Source organism: Heptranchias perlo, chromosome 27, assembly GCF_035084215.1.
Source record: "Heptranchias perlo isolate sHepPer1 chromosome 27, sHepPer1.hap1, whole genome shotgun sequence".
In the NCBI taxonomy this organism is placed as follows: domain Eukaryota; kingdom Metazoa; phylum Chordata; class Chondrichthyes; order Hexanchiformes; family Hexanchidae; genus Heptranchias; species Heptranchias perlo.
This window is the reverse complement of record NC_090351.1, coordinates 31,349,156-31,364,049: the sequence shown is the minus strand read 5'-3', so window position 1 is coordinate 31,364,049 and position 14,894 is coordinate 31,349,156. Positions and strand designations below refer to the sequence as shown.

Below are 14,894 nucleotides of genomic sequence, written 5' to 3'. Positions count from 1 at the left end.
CAATTCCATGAGCTTTAATTTTAGCTCTCAGTCTCTTATGTGGAATCTTATCAAATGCTTTCTGGAAGTCCGTATAAAATACATCCATAGAAATTTTCTTGTCTACTACTTTGGTTACTTTCTCAAAAAATTCAATTGGGTTCGTTTGACATGATCTTTTACAAGCCCATGTTGGCTTTCTAATCCGCTCAAATTTCTCCAAGTGCTTGGCCACACTGACCTTAATTATCGATTCCAATAACTTCCCCACAACAGATGTTAGACTAACAGGCCAATAATTTCTTGGTTCCTCTCTCTCACCTTTCTTAAATGATGGAGTTAGATTTACAATTTTCCAATCTAAAGGGACAATTCCTGAATCGAGAGCGCATTGAAAGATTATGGCTAAAGCATCTGCAATTTCCTCACCTACGTCCTTTAAAACCCTGGGGTGGAAACCATCAGGTCCTGGGGATTTGTCAGCCTTTAGTGTCATTATTTTTTCTAATACTGTTTTCTTGCTTACGTTAACTTTAGTGAGTTTCAGTCCTTGATTCATTATTAGTTTCCCTGAAATGTCAGGTACATTATCCTCTTCACAAAGTAATTATTTAACAAGTCGACCATTTCCTTTCATTTGCAGTATTACCCACATCTGTTTTTAAAGGGCACACATTACTCTTGACTACCTTTTTTCTAATATAATTGTTAAAACTTTGTGTTAATCTTGATATCCTTTGCAAGTTTTTTTTGTATTCCCTTTTTGAAGCTCTTACTATCTTTTTTTTGTCTTCCTTTGCTGTTCTTTATCTCTCCCTGCCCCCTGGATCTACACTATTCTTTGCACTTTTGTATGCTCTTTCTTTAAGTTTTGTTATCTCTCACCTCTTTTGTCGCCCATGGCTGCAGTAATGTTAAAGCCACAATTACAAATTTGGGGAAACTAAGCATGTTTAATTGCCTACGATTGGTGAATTCACTGCACTGTATAAATGGGGCTGATGTGGCAAAGGATTAACCTACCAATTCCTGAACTGTTTTCACTGGAGAAGGTAAAGAACCTTTTGGGTATGGAAGAATCATCCTATCCACTCTATGCAGTTTTTTTCCTTTTTGTGCAGACAGTTAGAATATTTCATTAACAGATTAGAAATATTTGAATATATTAATGCTTTTGTGGAAGATGATTAATCGTTTGTATCTCATTTTAGCTGATGGCTGTGTTAGATTGGCTGTTATGCCAAATAGAGTGAAAGACTGGAAATAGTAGCTAATTTGGTTACTCAGTGCGCTAATGTGATAGACTTTTACACTGTTATTTTAACAAAAAATGCTATTGAACACGCTGATGTCTAGTCACTATAGATGTAAATTCCTTCTGCCTCATCACACTGCCATTCATCATTCTTCATCTAGGGTTCATGAAGGTTTCTGGCTGCAACTTCTTATCACCAGCATCAATTCTACTCTTTCATTGATTAGTAGGAGACACAATCCAAAACAGAGTCAGATTTGATCATTTTTTCTTACTAAGGTGCAACGCTTGCTGCTGCCCCACTTCAGAAGCATCATCACTGCATAATACGCCAGCCTAGCAGGTGTTCTGTGAACGAACAAAGCTCTGGTGAGGCGGTTGAATTTGGCTGAAAGCAAAGTTCCTGGAACTTCAGCATGTCTACAGAGTCAAAGTGAGGTTAACACAGAAAAAAAAATTCAGTTGCTACTTTTTATTATCAGAGTTTCTGATCTCACCAGTGCTGTTTAAAAGATTGTAAACAATTTTACAACACCAAGTTATAGTCCAACAATTTTATTTGAAATTCACAAGCTTTCGGAGGCTTCCTCCTTCCTTCACCTCCGAAAGCTTGTGAATTTCAAATAAAATTGTTGGACTATAACTTGGTGTTTTAAAATTGTTTACAATTGTCAACCCCAGTCCATCACCGGCATCTCCACATCATGTTTAAAAGATGAGCAGAGATCAGATTTGTAATTAGGGAGGCGCAAGGAGGAAAAATTATATAAAGAATAGTCACTAGGCCACTTTCAGGTATCTTCCAGGACACAGCCAGGAGTAAATTAAAAGTGTGGGGGAAAGATAGATATGTGGCTTCTACGGATTTTGACGTTCACTTTCATTGACCATTTCTTAGTGCCTTTGGTAAGATTCCCAATTTTTGTTTTGATGCTTTCATAGGTGTCAGCCATGGCTCTCATTCTCTCATTTGAGTCAGAAGATCGTGGGTTCAACCTCCACTCCAGAAACATAAGCATATAATCTAGGCTGGCACTACTGCGTGGTACTGAGAGTGCTGCACAGTCGAAGGTGCCGGTTTTCAGAGGGCACAGTCTGCCTCCTTAGATCCCACGGCAGTATTCGAAGAGGAGCTGGGGAGTTCTCCCAGTGTCCTGGCCAACATTTATCCCTCAACCAACACCTAAAACAGATCTTGTCATTTATTTGATCGCTATTTGTGGGGGCTTGCTGTGTGTAAATTGGTTGCCACGTTTCCTACTTTAGAACAGTGATTACACTTCAAAAGTACTTCATTGGCTGTAAAGTGCTTTGGGACATCCTGAAAGGCGCTATATAAATGCAAGTCTTTCTACCTGAAGAATCAAGCCAGCTCACAACAGTCTTTTGAGCCTTGGAAATAGGTTCACTGTAGAATGTGCATGGCCCAAAACGATGAAGGAAAACCAAAAACGTGGTTCAGTGCAAAAGAGGAAATCCTGGAAGTGTTGAAAGAGAAAAATAGGTTAATTACTTGGGTGTGACCATTCAGGATGGTTTTGGTAACTTTTTTGGCAGGGAATATTGGGCTGTCCTGTATCCATCAAAATTATTATCTAGTTATTCCAGATGACTCAGCAAGACTGACTCAACAGGATGATGTGGAGATGCCGGTGATGGACTGGGGTTGACAATTGTAAACAATTTTACAACACCAAGTTATAGTCCAGCAATTTTATTTTAAATTCACAAGCTTTCGGAGGCTTCCTCCTTCGTCAGGTAAATGTTCAGGAGCTCCTTGAAGCCTACGCATTTATACATCACAGAACAATACATGGTGTTTACAGACTGCCCCTGCAACTGCCCGTTGCCAAGGCAATCACCGTGTTCAGACAGAGAGGTGTCACCTGCAGAACCCCCGAATACACATTCAACAAAAAAACAAACAGGAAAAAAAAACACAGAGAGAGGCAGAAACATCCGGAAGGCAGAGAAAGCCAGCAAATGACCCATTATATTAAAAACAGATAACATTTGTTCGCTGGTGGGGTAACGTGTAGCGTGACATGAACCCAAGATCCCGGTTGAGGCCGTCCTCATGGGTGCGGAACTTGGCTATCAATTTCTGCTCGACGATTTTGCGTTGTCGTGTCTCTCGAAGGCCGCCTTGGAGTACGCTTACCCGAAGGTCGGTGGATGAATGTCCATGACTGCTGAAGTGTTCCCCGACTGGGAGGGAACCCTCCTGTTTGGCGATTGTTGCGCGGTGTCCGTTCATCCGTTGTCGCAGCGTCTGCATGGTCTCGCCAATGTACCATGCTCTGGGCGAGACCATGCAGACGCTGCGACAACGGATGAACGGACACCGCGCAACAATCGCCAAACAGGAGGGTTCCCTCCCAGTCGGGGAACACTTCAGCAGTCATGGACATTCATCCACCGACCTTCGGGTAAGCGTACTCCAAGGCGGCCTTCGAGACACACGACAACGCAAAATCGTCGAGCAGAAATTGATAGCCAAGTTCCGCACCCATGAGGACGGCCTCAACCGGGATCTTGGGTTCATGTCACGCTACACGTTACCCCACCAGCGAACAAATGTTATCTGTTTTTAATATAATGGGTCATTTGCTGGCTTTCTCTGCCTTCCGGATGTTTCTGCCTCTCTCTGTGGTTTTTTTTCCTGTTTGTTTTTTTGTTGAATGTGTATTCGGGGGTTCTGCAGGTGACACCTCTCTGTCTGAACACGGTGATTGCCTTGGCAACGGGCAGTTGCAGGGGCAGTCTGTAAACACCATGTATTGTTCTGTGATGTATAAATGCGTAGGCTTCAAGGAGCTCCTGAACATTTACCTGACGAAGGAGGAAGCCTCCGAAAGCTTGTGAATTTAAAATAAAATTGCTGGACTATAACTTGGTGTTGTAAAATTGTTTACAATTGTCAACAGGATGAGTGAGACTCCAGTTCGTAGTTACATGTTCAAACATGCCAGCAGTTGCTGAGTTATCTAACTGGTAATTTTAGTGAATAGTTGGGGAGAGAGAGCAAAGACTTTTCTGTTGTACAACAATGTAAGTATTAAATTAAATTAAAAAGGTTTTGGTGGAGGACAGAATATGTCCAGTTCCAGAAAATCTGACTTAAGTGTGCCATGCTAATTTAAAAATATTTTTCTCCACCTTCTTTAAATATCAGCAAAGCTTTTAATTTTTTGTGGCTATTCTATCTTTTCGACTTGTCTGTGATTATATTTTAATTTTCGTCTGACTTTGGCCCTTAGATGGGAGTTAAAAGCACAGTACAGTTAGAGTCTAACAGGCCAGCCACATTACAGATTTTGCATTGATACAAAAGATTTTCGACCCCAAGTGGGCACGGTTTACATGGCACATTTCCAATGTGAAGTTGCATGAATTGAATGTCGGCAGTGACTAGCTGGGAACCTTTTCTCGTTTGACTCTCTTTTCAACATCAAAATTTAATTGCCATGCGGAAGCTGGAGAGCAAGGTAGAACCAGATGCATACCGACAAAGTTACCTGCAATATAAATGTGCCCAAATGTGGTTATCTCCACCCGTTACGTGTTGGTCATGTACACGTACCTAAAAAACTGAGCATTGAAAGACATTTTCCGGTACTAATCTACCTTTTATGTTCTGTCATGGTTAACGCTGTTTAAGAATACCTGGCATAAGAGATACTCTTTAAAAACAGTAATGAAAAACTGAATATGTTGTGTAACCAAACCTCTGAGCAGGTACACTTTCTGCTAGCTAGGAAAAGCACAAGGAATTTAAAATTGGGGTGAAATTCTCAGGATACTGAAAGTTATTAGGAGTTACGAGAAATTTTCCAGGAAGCCAATGGTGGCAATTATTCAGTTTGCTGAAGTAAGTCAGGACCGATTCCATTTTGTCATTTTAAGTTATAGTTCCAGGGTTTTATACACTTTTTGTGTAATTCAAAATGTATGCTATTGGATTATGTATTAAAGGGTAGTACTGTGGATCTGGCAGGCAGCTGGTTTTTGCCACCTGTACAACTTACAGTTGTCCTCTTTCAGTACTCTAGCACTCGAATTGTATTAAATGTTCCTTCATAGCCAGTGTTATAAATTCTCTTTCTATTGCCCCCCCCAGACACAAAGTTTCCCTGTAAACATGACAACAGCTTCCACATCTAAACCATATACATCATCTGATGACCCATGCAGTGTCTCAGCAGAAAAAGTTGGCCAGGTAATGTATGATCAAAACTACAAGTTTGCCTATAAACATTTTTTTTAAAAAAAGTATTTGTGCAGTGCTAGTGGGTGATTTGTAACAGGGTTCAGTGTGTGACCTGATATCTCTAACTAAAAGCAGTTTAATATCACCAAGCTTCACATCTTATCAGATAAGTCATCTTGAAAATTGTCATACTGGTATCTGGTAGTGTGGGTGTGTTTTTAAATCCTGATGTGTTGCAATCCTTTACAGTGATCTCAATTTACTGGCATTTGCTATTTCCCCACTGTTCCCTCATTGTTCTAATGTACCAGTTTTTTTTAATTGTAGATCCAAAATTGTAATTTTAGTTCCCTCTGAAGAAACTGCACTGTTAAATGACAACATTCAAAAGTTTCAAATACTTTAAAATCTCCTTGTATATAACTCTGAAGCAGCTGTTCACTGTTGTCATTGGTGATCGATATACAGAATCACACTGGCAGTTACTGCAAAAAGTGACTCTTAATTTTAAAGGGTTGATCTTGTAAAATGGTTTTACTTTTTTGGTGTGGGGAACATTGTATTCCACTGGAGTGAATTTCACCTGAACTTGTTACACTGGTAAATTGGTGTGTAAAATCTTAACTATTTGTACAAAAATGTTAAATATCTGAATTGGAATGTAGTGGAATCTAAAAAATCCCTTTATTATAGGGTCAGCGAGAGTACACTAGTTCCAAAAAGCTGTCTGCTTCAAACTACAATACAGCTGTTATTTGGTTGCTGCTCTTGGACTTTCAGAAGCTCATTTAGTCACACCGAATCAGTTATTTAAAGTGGACATATTGTTCTTGATTCAAACGTTTGTTAATCTGAATTATTCACAAACTTGAATCTGGATTTTAATTGTGCTTTGCATTGCAAGTGCAGGTTGCCAGAAAGGCCCAAATGGATGCTTCTAATATCTGCTGGTGTGATTTTTATTTTACTGACTAAGGAGAATAAATACATGTGTGGGTAACCAGTCAATTAAAATTTTCAATGTACCTTTTAAAATTGCTGTGTGCATCTGTTTTGTTTTCCTCTTTAGATAAGGCCAAAGCCACCTCTGCTGAATGTTCTACATGAAGCAGGTGCATCTGGAGAAACCTTCACATTGAAGGAGGTAAAGCAATGGAAGATTTTTTCAATACAAATAAAGCTTCTCCCTTCAAAGAACACACACGTAAATTGCAGTTGGGTGTGACTTTTTGAATGCTGATTAGGAATTGTGGATTGATTAATTTAAAAAAAAACATAGGGAGATCTCATTTGGTTAAGTTAGTTTCTGGAAGAAATTTTCCATAGCCTAGTGCATGTTCCAGCAACCCTGGTCCAGTGGGTATCAGACCTATCTGTGGCAACTACATTTGACCTGATGTAGATATACCGAGGGGCCTTTAAAATTCCAAGGCAAGGGAATATAGATTCTGTGTAGAGGGTACCAGGGGTATGTAGAAGATACAGACTCTTATCTGGATACCCTAGGGCAGAGGTGTCCAAGCTTTCTGTTTTCAAGGGCTGCATAGTATATAGCGAGGAGGTTTGGGAGCCAATGTTTCCATTAATTTGCATCTTGGTATTCTGATTTACACTCCAATCAAGTAAGAGTTGGAACAGTCCTTTTTGAAACCTCCAGTCCTACAAAATTCAAACCAGCAAATAAAATAATTAGCTGCCAATTTCCATTTTCCATGTGCAGTGCCAGTGAGTTACTTGGGTATCAAGAACTTGAGGACCACCTGGTGCATGACATTGGTTCAGAAAACTATAAAATTGAGTATCCAACATCTGACCACTGCCGAAAATGAGTTGATGGATCCTACTCTGAGAATCATACAACACAGAAGGAGGCCATTCAGGTCATCGTTCCTGTGCCAGCTGTTTGAAAGAGCTATCCAATTAGTCCCACTCTCCTGTTCTTTTCTGATAGCCCTGCAAAATTTTTCCATTTCAAGTATATATCCAATTCCCTTTTGAAAGTTACTGAATCTGCTTCCACCATCCTTTCAGGCAGTGCATTCCAGATCATAACAACTCGCTGTGTTTATAAAAAAAAAATTCTCCTCACCTACCCTCTGGTTCTTTTGCCAGTTAGTATAAATCTGTGTCCTCTGGTTACCAACCCTCCTGCTAGTGAAAACAGTTTCTCCCTATCTACTCTATCAAAATTCTTCATAATTCTGAACACCTCTATTAAATCTCCCCTTAACCTTCTCTGCTCTAAGGAGAACAACCCTAGCATGTCTATTCTCTCCACGTATCTGAAGTCCTTATCCCTGGTACCATTCTAGTAAATCTCCTCGCACCCTCTCCAAGGTCTTAACATTCTTCCTCCAACTCAGTGAACAATGTAACCGGAGAGTCTGCTAGTATTCTGTAAACTTGCAATGTGGATTATTATAAATTTAGTGTAGTATTATGAACATTCCGAACACATTCAAGAGGTGTATTGACATTGTCTAGATATTGCCGGTAATTTCTAGGGCACTAGAGTGAAATGTCCCAGTTGTTAAGCTTTCCAAATAGATACATGTTATGGTTTCACCTATTAATCACTCCATTGCCTTTTTAAAAAAAAATGCCTCCTAGTGTTCTAGTCACTTCACATGAGGTATGACCAAGCTGCTGTGACATCTTATTTTGTTTCTATTCCTCTTTTTTAAAAGGACTCCATTGGCTCTGGCTCCTGATCAGTATGTTTGCTAATTGTACTGATTGCAAGTATAGTCGGCAAATGCCCTGAGCAGGAGCTGAACATCATGCAAGTGCCATCCCCAACACCCAGAACGACAAAAAAAATTGAGAAAAAAACAGCAACGGCAACATTTTCCAGTAGGAGAGAACTTTTGTGATATGGTGGAATTTCCATTGCAGTTTCTGCCTTTGTAGAACACTAAAGGGGCCTGGATATACCTCTGCAGTCTGTGTTAATCCAAAAGATTTCAACAGAATATCAGTCTGTGAAGTCTCCTACATTGTTTCTCCTACCTATGAAACTCCTACACAGTACTGTTGCTTGGAACTGTTCCTTTGTATGCAGAAACACAAGTGCAGAGCCAACCATCACCTATTGAGCCAGGCTTGATGGGGCAAATGTTAGTGCTGATTTGTCCATTGTCCTGCCAAGTCTTTCTGTATTTTCAACAGCCAGCAATCAAATTCCTGTTGTATCTTTTCTTGTTGTAGTTGTTACTTGCTGTCCCCTGTTGTGTTACCAAATGTATGCAAGAAAAAATTAGTGCAGTTACATATTACAAAATTTGCAGCCAAACAGATCAAGTAGACCAAAATCATTTTTAACTGCATCACACAAATCACAAATGTACTTCATATAAATAGAATACTGCTCACGGGGTTACTTATTCCACCTGTAAAAGATTTGCAACTCACCTGCTTTTCTTGGGAGTTTTGTGATGCAAGATAACACATGAAATAAATATATCTTCTATTTGGCTATTGCCAAATGATTAAATTATACTATTTTTCTTGCATTGATTTAGGTAGTTATAGGGACTAAATCAAAATAGTTCCAAACCAATGCTTGAATAAATAATGCAAATATTAAAGAAATTAATGAAATACTGCAGTGTCTGTTTCTCGACACTCAAAGTTTTACTATTTAGATTGCTTGCTGAGTACCTCTAGTGTCATAAACCTGGTACTGCAGCATTGTAGTAATGAACAGCCCAAATCAGTTGCCTGAAGATTTGAATATTTAGACACTTTTACCTAAGGTGAGTGCTGTTGACAGCAGACAGTGTTCAACCATCAGCAGCACGTGCAAATATGAAGATGGCATTTGGATGGCATCAGATCTGATGCCTCCTGATCTGAGCACTTAAAGGCACATAATCAATTAAATGTGTTTGTGTGCTTCTATAATGATGCAAAATAGTGTCATGACACAAGCACACATGCATAAAATGGACTCCATGTCAATTGCAGCACGGTGAGACAGTTTGAAATTGCATTATGATGCCTGGCCTTTGTCACTCAAATTGGCCTCATAAGTCTACATGGAGAGTTATTGCAATATAAATTGGGGATGATCGTGCTCTGATGTAATGAACATTGTTCCCTGAGGACATTATTAGTTAGACACGGGCTTTTTGACACTTCCTGACTGATATTTGGTACATTTGTCTTGTATCACTAATCTGTGTTTTTTGGTGTCTGGCCATTCAATTTCTTAGATTTTGTTTTGAAGTGAAGTGCGAAGATTGATATGCAATGGATTAATAAATCCTTGGGGGACTCTAGAAGTGCTAATGCAGAGGTGGGAGAAGAAGCTATTGCTACAGATGCTTTGGCTATAATTGGTTAGATAATGTGGAGTCAAGTGACGGCAATCCAACCAAGGTGGATAGTGGAGATGAGGTGTTTTGGGAGTATGATGTGGTTGATTGTCAAAAGCTGCAGAGGGGTTGAGGAGGATGAGGACCATGGTCACAGTCACAGAATGTCGTTCGTGACTTGGTTAAGAGTTGTTTTGGTGCTGTGGGAGAGGAAGGAACCTGATTGGAGGCATTCAACCAGGGAGTTGCAGGAGAGATGTGCAAAGATATGGGAGGTGACAACATATTCAAGGACTTTGGAGAGAAAAGGGCAGTAGTTTGCAAGGAGAGTCGAGCATGTTTTTTTTTTGAGGGGTCATGGCGGCGGTTTTGAAAGGGAGGGACCATGCACAAGGAGAATGAAGCATTTACAATATAAATTAGCATGGGGACTAAGAAAGGAAGTTGGGTGATCAAGAGTCTCTAATGGGATCGAGGAAGCAGGAGGTGGGTCTGAAATTAATAGGGACACGCTGGCAAAATTGGTTACGGTCCATCAGCCCCGTAAAGAGAAGAAAGACAGGCCAACATCACAGGCACAGACTCTCCTGCCAATAATGAAGGTCTCCACCCTAAGTAACTCATTTTCTCTTACCCATATGCTGGCATACCCATCCCACTTTGCCAGTATACCCTGTTGGAAAGAAAATGGAATGAAATTATTTAATGTCAACATTACGGGTAAAGGGCTGTAGAGTGCCCAGGAGAAAGATATGGTGCTGTTCATGGAGCTTGCTCTGAGCTTCTTTTGGAATGGGATGGAGACCTTTTGTCAGAACAGAGTACTTACCTCAGACTTGATGCTTTTGCAATTTTTTGCCTTTTATTTATTCAGTTATTAATCTTGGTTAACAATCATGGAGCAGAAACCAGGTACTGCCCTGCAAGGAAAGAAGAATACTGAAACTCCAATAAGTTGAGGATACTGTCACACATATCCCAGTGATTGCTTGTAGAGGGGATTAATAGAGCTGGGATCAAGAACTTCCTGGTTTTGTTTTTCTTCTTTCTGCTGCTTTTTAACTCTCCTGAAGGTGTGAATTCCTTGCTGCATGTACCCAGACAGAGTGTCAGTGTGCCCAGATAGAGCGTCAGTGTGTTTGACTTTTTGTTGGAGGCGGCTGCTGCTGGCAGAAGTAGGGCTTCTGGTACCTTTTCTGATTTGTGGTGTTTTCTTTTGCAGGTAATGCATTACCTTGGTCAGTACATAATGTTAAAGCAACTCTACGACCAACAGCAGCAACATATTGTACATTGTGAAAATGATGCACTTGGTAAAGTATTCGGAGTCCAGAGCTTCTCTGTTAAAGATCCAAGGTAAAGATCTCTGGCCTTTAATACATTTTTATTGTCGTTCTCTGGAAAGCAGCTGGACTATTTTGAAGGGGGATCCAGGGCAATTTGGTGTCCCTAATAGGATGCATTTCAGCCTGGCTATTAAAATAAACTCTTCTGTAGTCGTGGAGGGAACGGCCCCTTCGGAATGCTGGGAGGGGAGGGGGAAGATTTGTTTGGTAGTGGCATCGCACTGGAGGTGGCAGAGGATGATTCATTGAATGTGGAGGCTGCTGGGTTGAATGGTGAGGACAACGGGGACCCTATCATAGTTCTGGGGGAAAGGGGCGAGGGCAGAATTGCGGGAAACAGGATGGACACTGTTGAGGGCCCTGTCAACTACAGTGGAGGTGAATCCTCGGTTGAGGAAAAAGGAAGACATATTGGAAGCACTGGTTTGGAAGACAGCATCGTCAGAACAGATGCGACGGAGCAACTGGGAGAAGGGAATAGTCTTTGCAGGAATAGAGTTTGTATAATGGGAGCTGCCTATGTAAACTTGTCACAATGTAATGACACCTTTCTGCCAATAGATGTGCTGCAGGGCCGCCACTTGCGGGAGGATCTGATTACAGCCTGGCAAATTTACTGAATCAGTTTCCATCATAAATGTGGACATTGGAATTTATAATAAAAATATAAAAATAAGGACAGAATGTATGAGTTTAAAATGGGGACTGAATTCTATCCGTCTACCTTCTGACCTTGCTTCACCAAAGACAACACTTGGCCTTGATTCCTGTAGGCATTGTTCACGGGAGATTGACTAGAAGTGCAAATGTGTTTCATTTAAGCATAGTATATTATGACATAATTTGTGTTATTAATACATTTTGCTGCATGTTTGTGTTTTAATGGCTCTGTGGACTAGCATAATAGAAATAGATGCATCCATGTGACCGTGCAAAGCGATTAATATGGGAAATTTCAGACATCGAATGAGGTCTTTGACAGGGCCACTGATTTATGACTGAAGAAGTGAAATTCCATTTTTATTTCATGGGATTTTCCATTTTTTTGGTACTCTTGCTGGTGTCAATTGTTTTATTACACTCCTGTGAAGTGCCGTGGGACCCTTTCCTGCATTAAAGGTGTTACATAAATGCAAGTTAATTTTTCCATTCTGCATTTTAAAAGCCAGTACGTCTGTAGTTTAATATAGACTGCTTCGTTTCTGTGCTCCTCTGCCTCCTCCAAAGGACTTTTATTAACATTTTAAACTCTGTTTTAATATGGCACTGATGTGATCGATCACTTTAGTTCGTAAAGGGTCGGAACTCATTGAAGTATATCAAATGCCTTTTAAGTAGCTGATTAGCTAAATGTATCTGATCACATGCTTTTAAATACATGCTTCTAAGCGTAAGAAATGTGTTCTTTGGGGAAAAAAGTTGCTTGAAAGGTTGATGTGATGGTTTTATATTATGTGTACTCTGAATTATCATTGTGAAACCTGACCCAGAATTTTTATTTTATGATTGATTTTGAAAGAATTAAAATTTTTAATTGGCTAGAGGTCAAATTTATGCAGTTTATAGGTCAACGCCAACTTCCAGTTGCCATTCTGAACTGGGTTTGAGACTGGATTTAAATTCTCAGTCTTGACTGACATTTGCACACAGATTTTCTGTGGGATAAGTTTTGTTGGTCTTGATTTGCCTGAGAGGCCTGGTTCTGTTGTGAATTTAAGTCAAGATAGCATTAGGTAAATTTAATTTTTTTGTTTAGGGTGAAATATATACATTAGTACATGTTCATGTTTGTACTTTTGAATGTTTCTATTTTAAAATATTATACAAGATTGAATTGGACAGCACAACTCATTAGGAGCCTGATTGGCGCCCCATCCACCACCCTAAGCATTCACTCCCTTCACCACCGGCGCACAGTGGCTGCAGTGTGTACCATCCACAGGATGCACTGCAGCAACTCGCCAAGGCTTCTTCGACAGCTCCTCCCAAACCCGCGACCTCTACCACCTAGAAGGACAAGAGCAGCAGGCACATGGGAACAACACCACCTGCACGTTCCCCTCCAAGTCACACACCATCCCGACTTGGAAATATATCGCCGTTCCTTCATCGTGGCTGGGTCAAAATCCTGGCACTCCCTTCCTCACAGCACTGTGGGAGAACCTTCACCACACGGACTACAATGGTTCAAGAAGGTGGCTCACCACCACCTTCTCAAGGGCAATTAGGGATGGGCAATAAATGCCAGCCTTGCCAGCGACGCCCACATCCCATGAACGAATTTTTAAAAAAAATCCCAATAGAGTGTGTTGCAGTATAATAAGTGCCTGTGCCGGTTCTTTGGTAGAGCCCTGCTCTTTCCCCATAGCAATGTAAGTTTTTTCCCTTCAAGTATTTATCCAGTTCCCTTTTGTGACAGTTACTATTGAATCTGCTTCCACCACCCTTTCAGGCAGTGCATTCCAGATCATAACAACTCAGTGTGTTTAAAAAAAAATGCTTCCTCTTGTCACTTCTGGTTCTTGTAAATCTATGTCGTGTAGATACCGACCCTTCTGCCACTGGAAACAGTTTCTCATTTCCTCTATCAAAACCCTTCATTATTTTGAACACCTCTATCAAACCTCCTCTTAACTTTCTCTGCTGTAAGGATATTGATTCGTGATGTGATCCTGTACATCGAGCTCAAACAAGCTGCTGTACAGGGAGAAGGTGTCAAGCAAAGAAATGGCCCAAGACAAGTTATGTCTCATTTTTGAGTCAGCACTGAATTGCCGAACTCCTGGTTCTTTACCAGCTACAATAACCCTTTTACCCTGTATTTTGTTTTGAAAATGAATGCCCAGGGACTGCCGTTACATTATGGAGGCTTATCCAGGAAGGAGCTACATTCTCTTAACACTAATTCATTCGGCAAGCAATGCATTAAGTTTTGCTGCATTTAACCGTAGACTTATTTTCTTGCAGCCAATTGTACGAAATGCTTTCGAGGAACCTGATAGCTGCTAACTTTCAAGGTGCGTATATTATTGTTATTCCTGTAGCGAAGCATACTCATGCATTTGTTTGAACTGTATTGCTGCAAAATGAGGGAGTAAACTAATGGACAGATGGGGAAAAAAGTAGTGCAGAAATGTGGGGAAGGGTAACCCCTGTAGGTATTGGTAAGAATAACCTGGTTACATATAATCCATTTAATGTAGTGATTAAGAGTACTCCAAATTAATGTTGTCTTGCAGTCTCAGAACTGTTAGCAGTTGAAAGAACATAAGAACATAAGAAATAGGAGCAGGAGTAGGCCAATCGGCCCCTCGAGCCTGCTCCGCCATTCAATAAGATCATGGCTGATCTGATCCTAACCTCAAATCTAAATTCATGTCCAAGGGAGAGAAGGAGGAATAAAAGATTTTTAAAGGACATGAGTTGTAAAGTCTCCAACCACGTTTTTTTTTCTGGCTTGTGGAAGATTTCATAAATATGAAATGTGGACATGGGTTTTTGTCTGTCGTGTTATTTTGGTTTGTGTTGAGTTTTTAAAAGCATGGCCTTAAACTTCAGTCTGTTTGGGCCGGAATTTGCTTAAATAAAACGGCGCGTGAACAACTCACGCTGTTGTTAATGTGCAAATCGGCTAGCAACTTGTGGTGAGGAAGAGATAACCCGTGAATTGCGAATCTCCAAGTTGCTGGCCAATTTGTTCCACTCTGCCCTTAGCTTCGGGAAAACAGCATCTTGTCCTTAGCTTCCCTGTAAGTTTCACGTGCACTTGCCCATTAAACCACCACAGA

General features: G+C 40.5%; 1 protein-coding gene across 6 annotated transcripts in view; it reads left to right on the top strand.

Annotated features, from left to right (window-relative positions):
* Positions 1–14,894, top strand: part of mdm4 (MDM4 regulator of p53) — a 37,291-nt gene that overhangs the window by 9,167 nt on the left and 13,230 nt on the right. For all 6 annotated transcript variants that reach the window (XR_010968374.1, XR_010968376.1, XR_010968375.1 and 3 more), the window contains 4 exons: positions 5,355–5,453; positions 6,514–6,588; positions 10,983–11,116; positions 14,074–14,123. Coding sequence is in view for 3 of the 6 variants with exons in the window: in XM_068007564.1 (XP_067863665.1) it covers positions 5,376–5,453; positions 6,514–6,588; positions 10,983–11,116; positions 14,074–14,123 (337 nt within the window). In the remaining 3 variants the exon portion in view is untranslated. Of the gene's footprint in view, positions 1–5,354; positions 5,454–6,513; positions 6,589–10,982; positions 11,117–14,073; positions 14,124–14,894 lie in introns of those variants that run through there.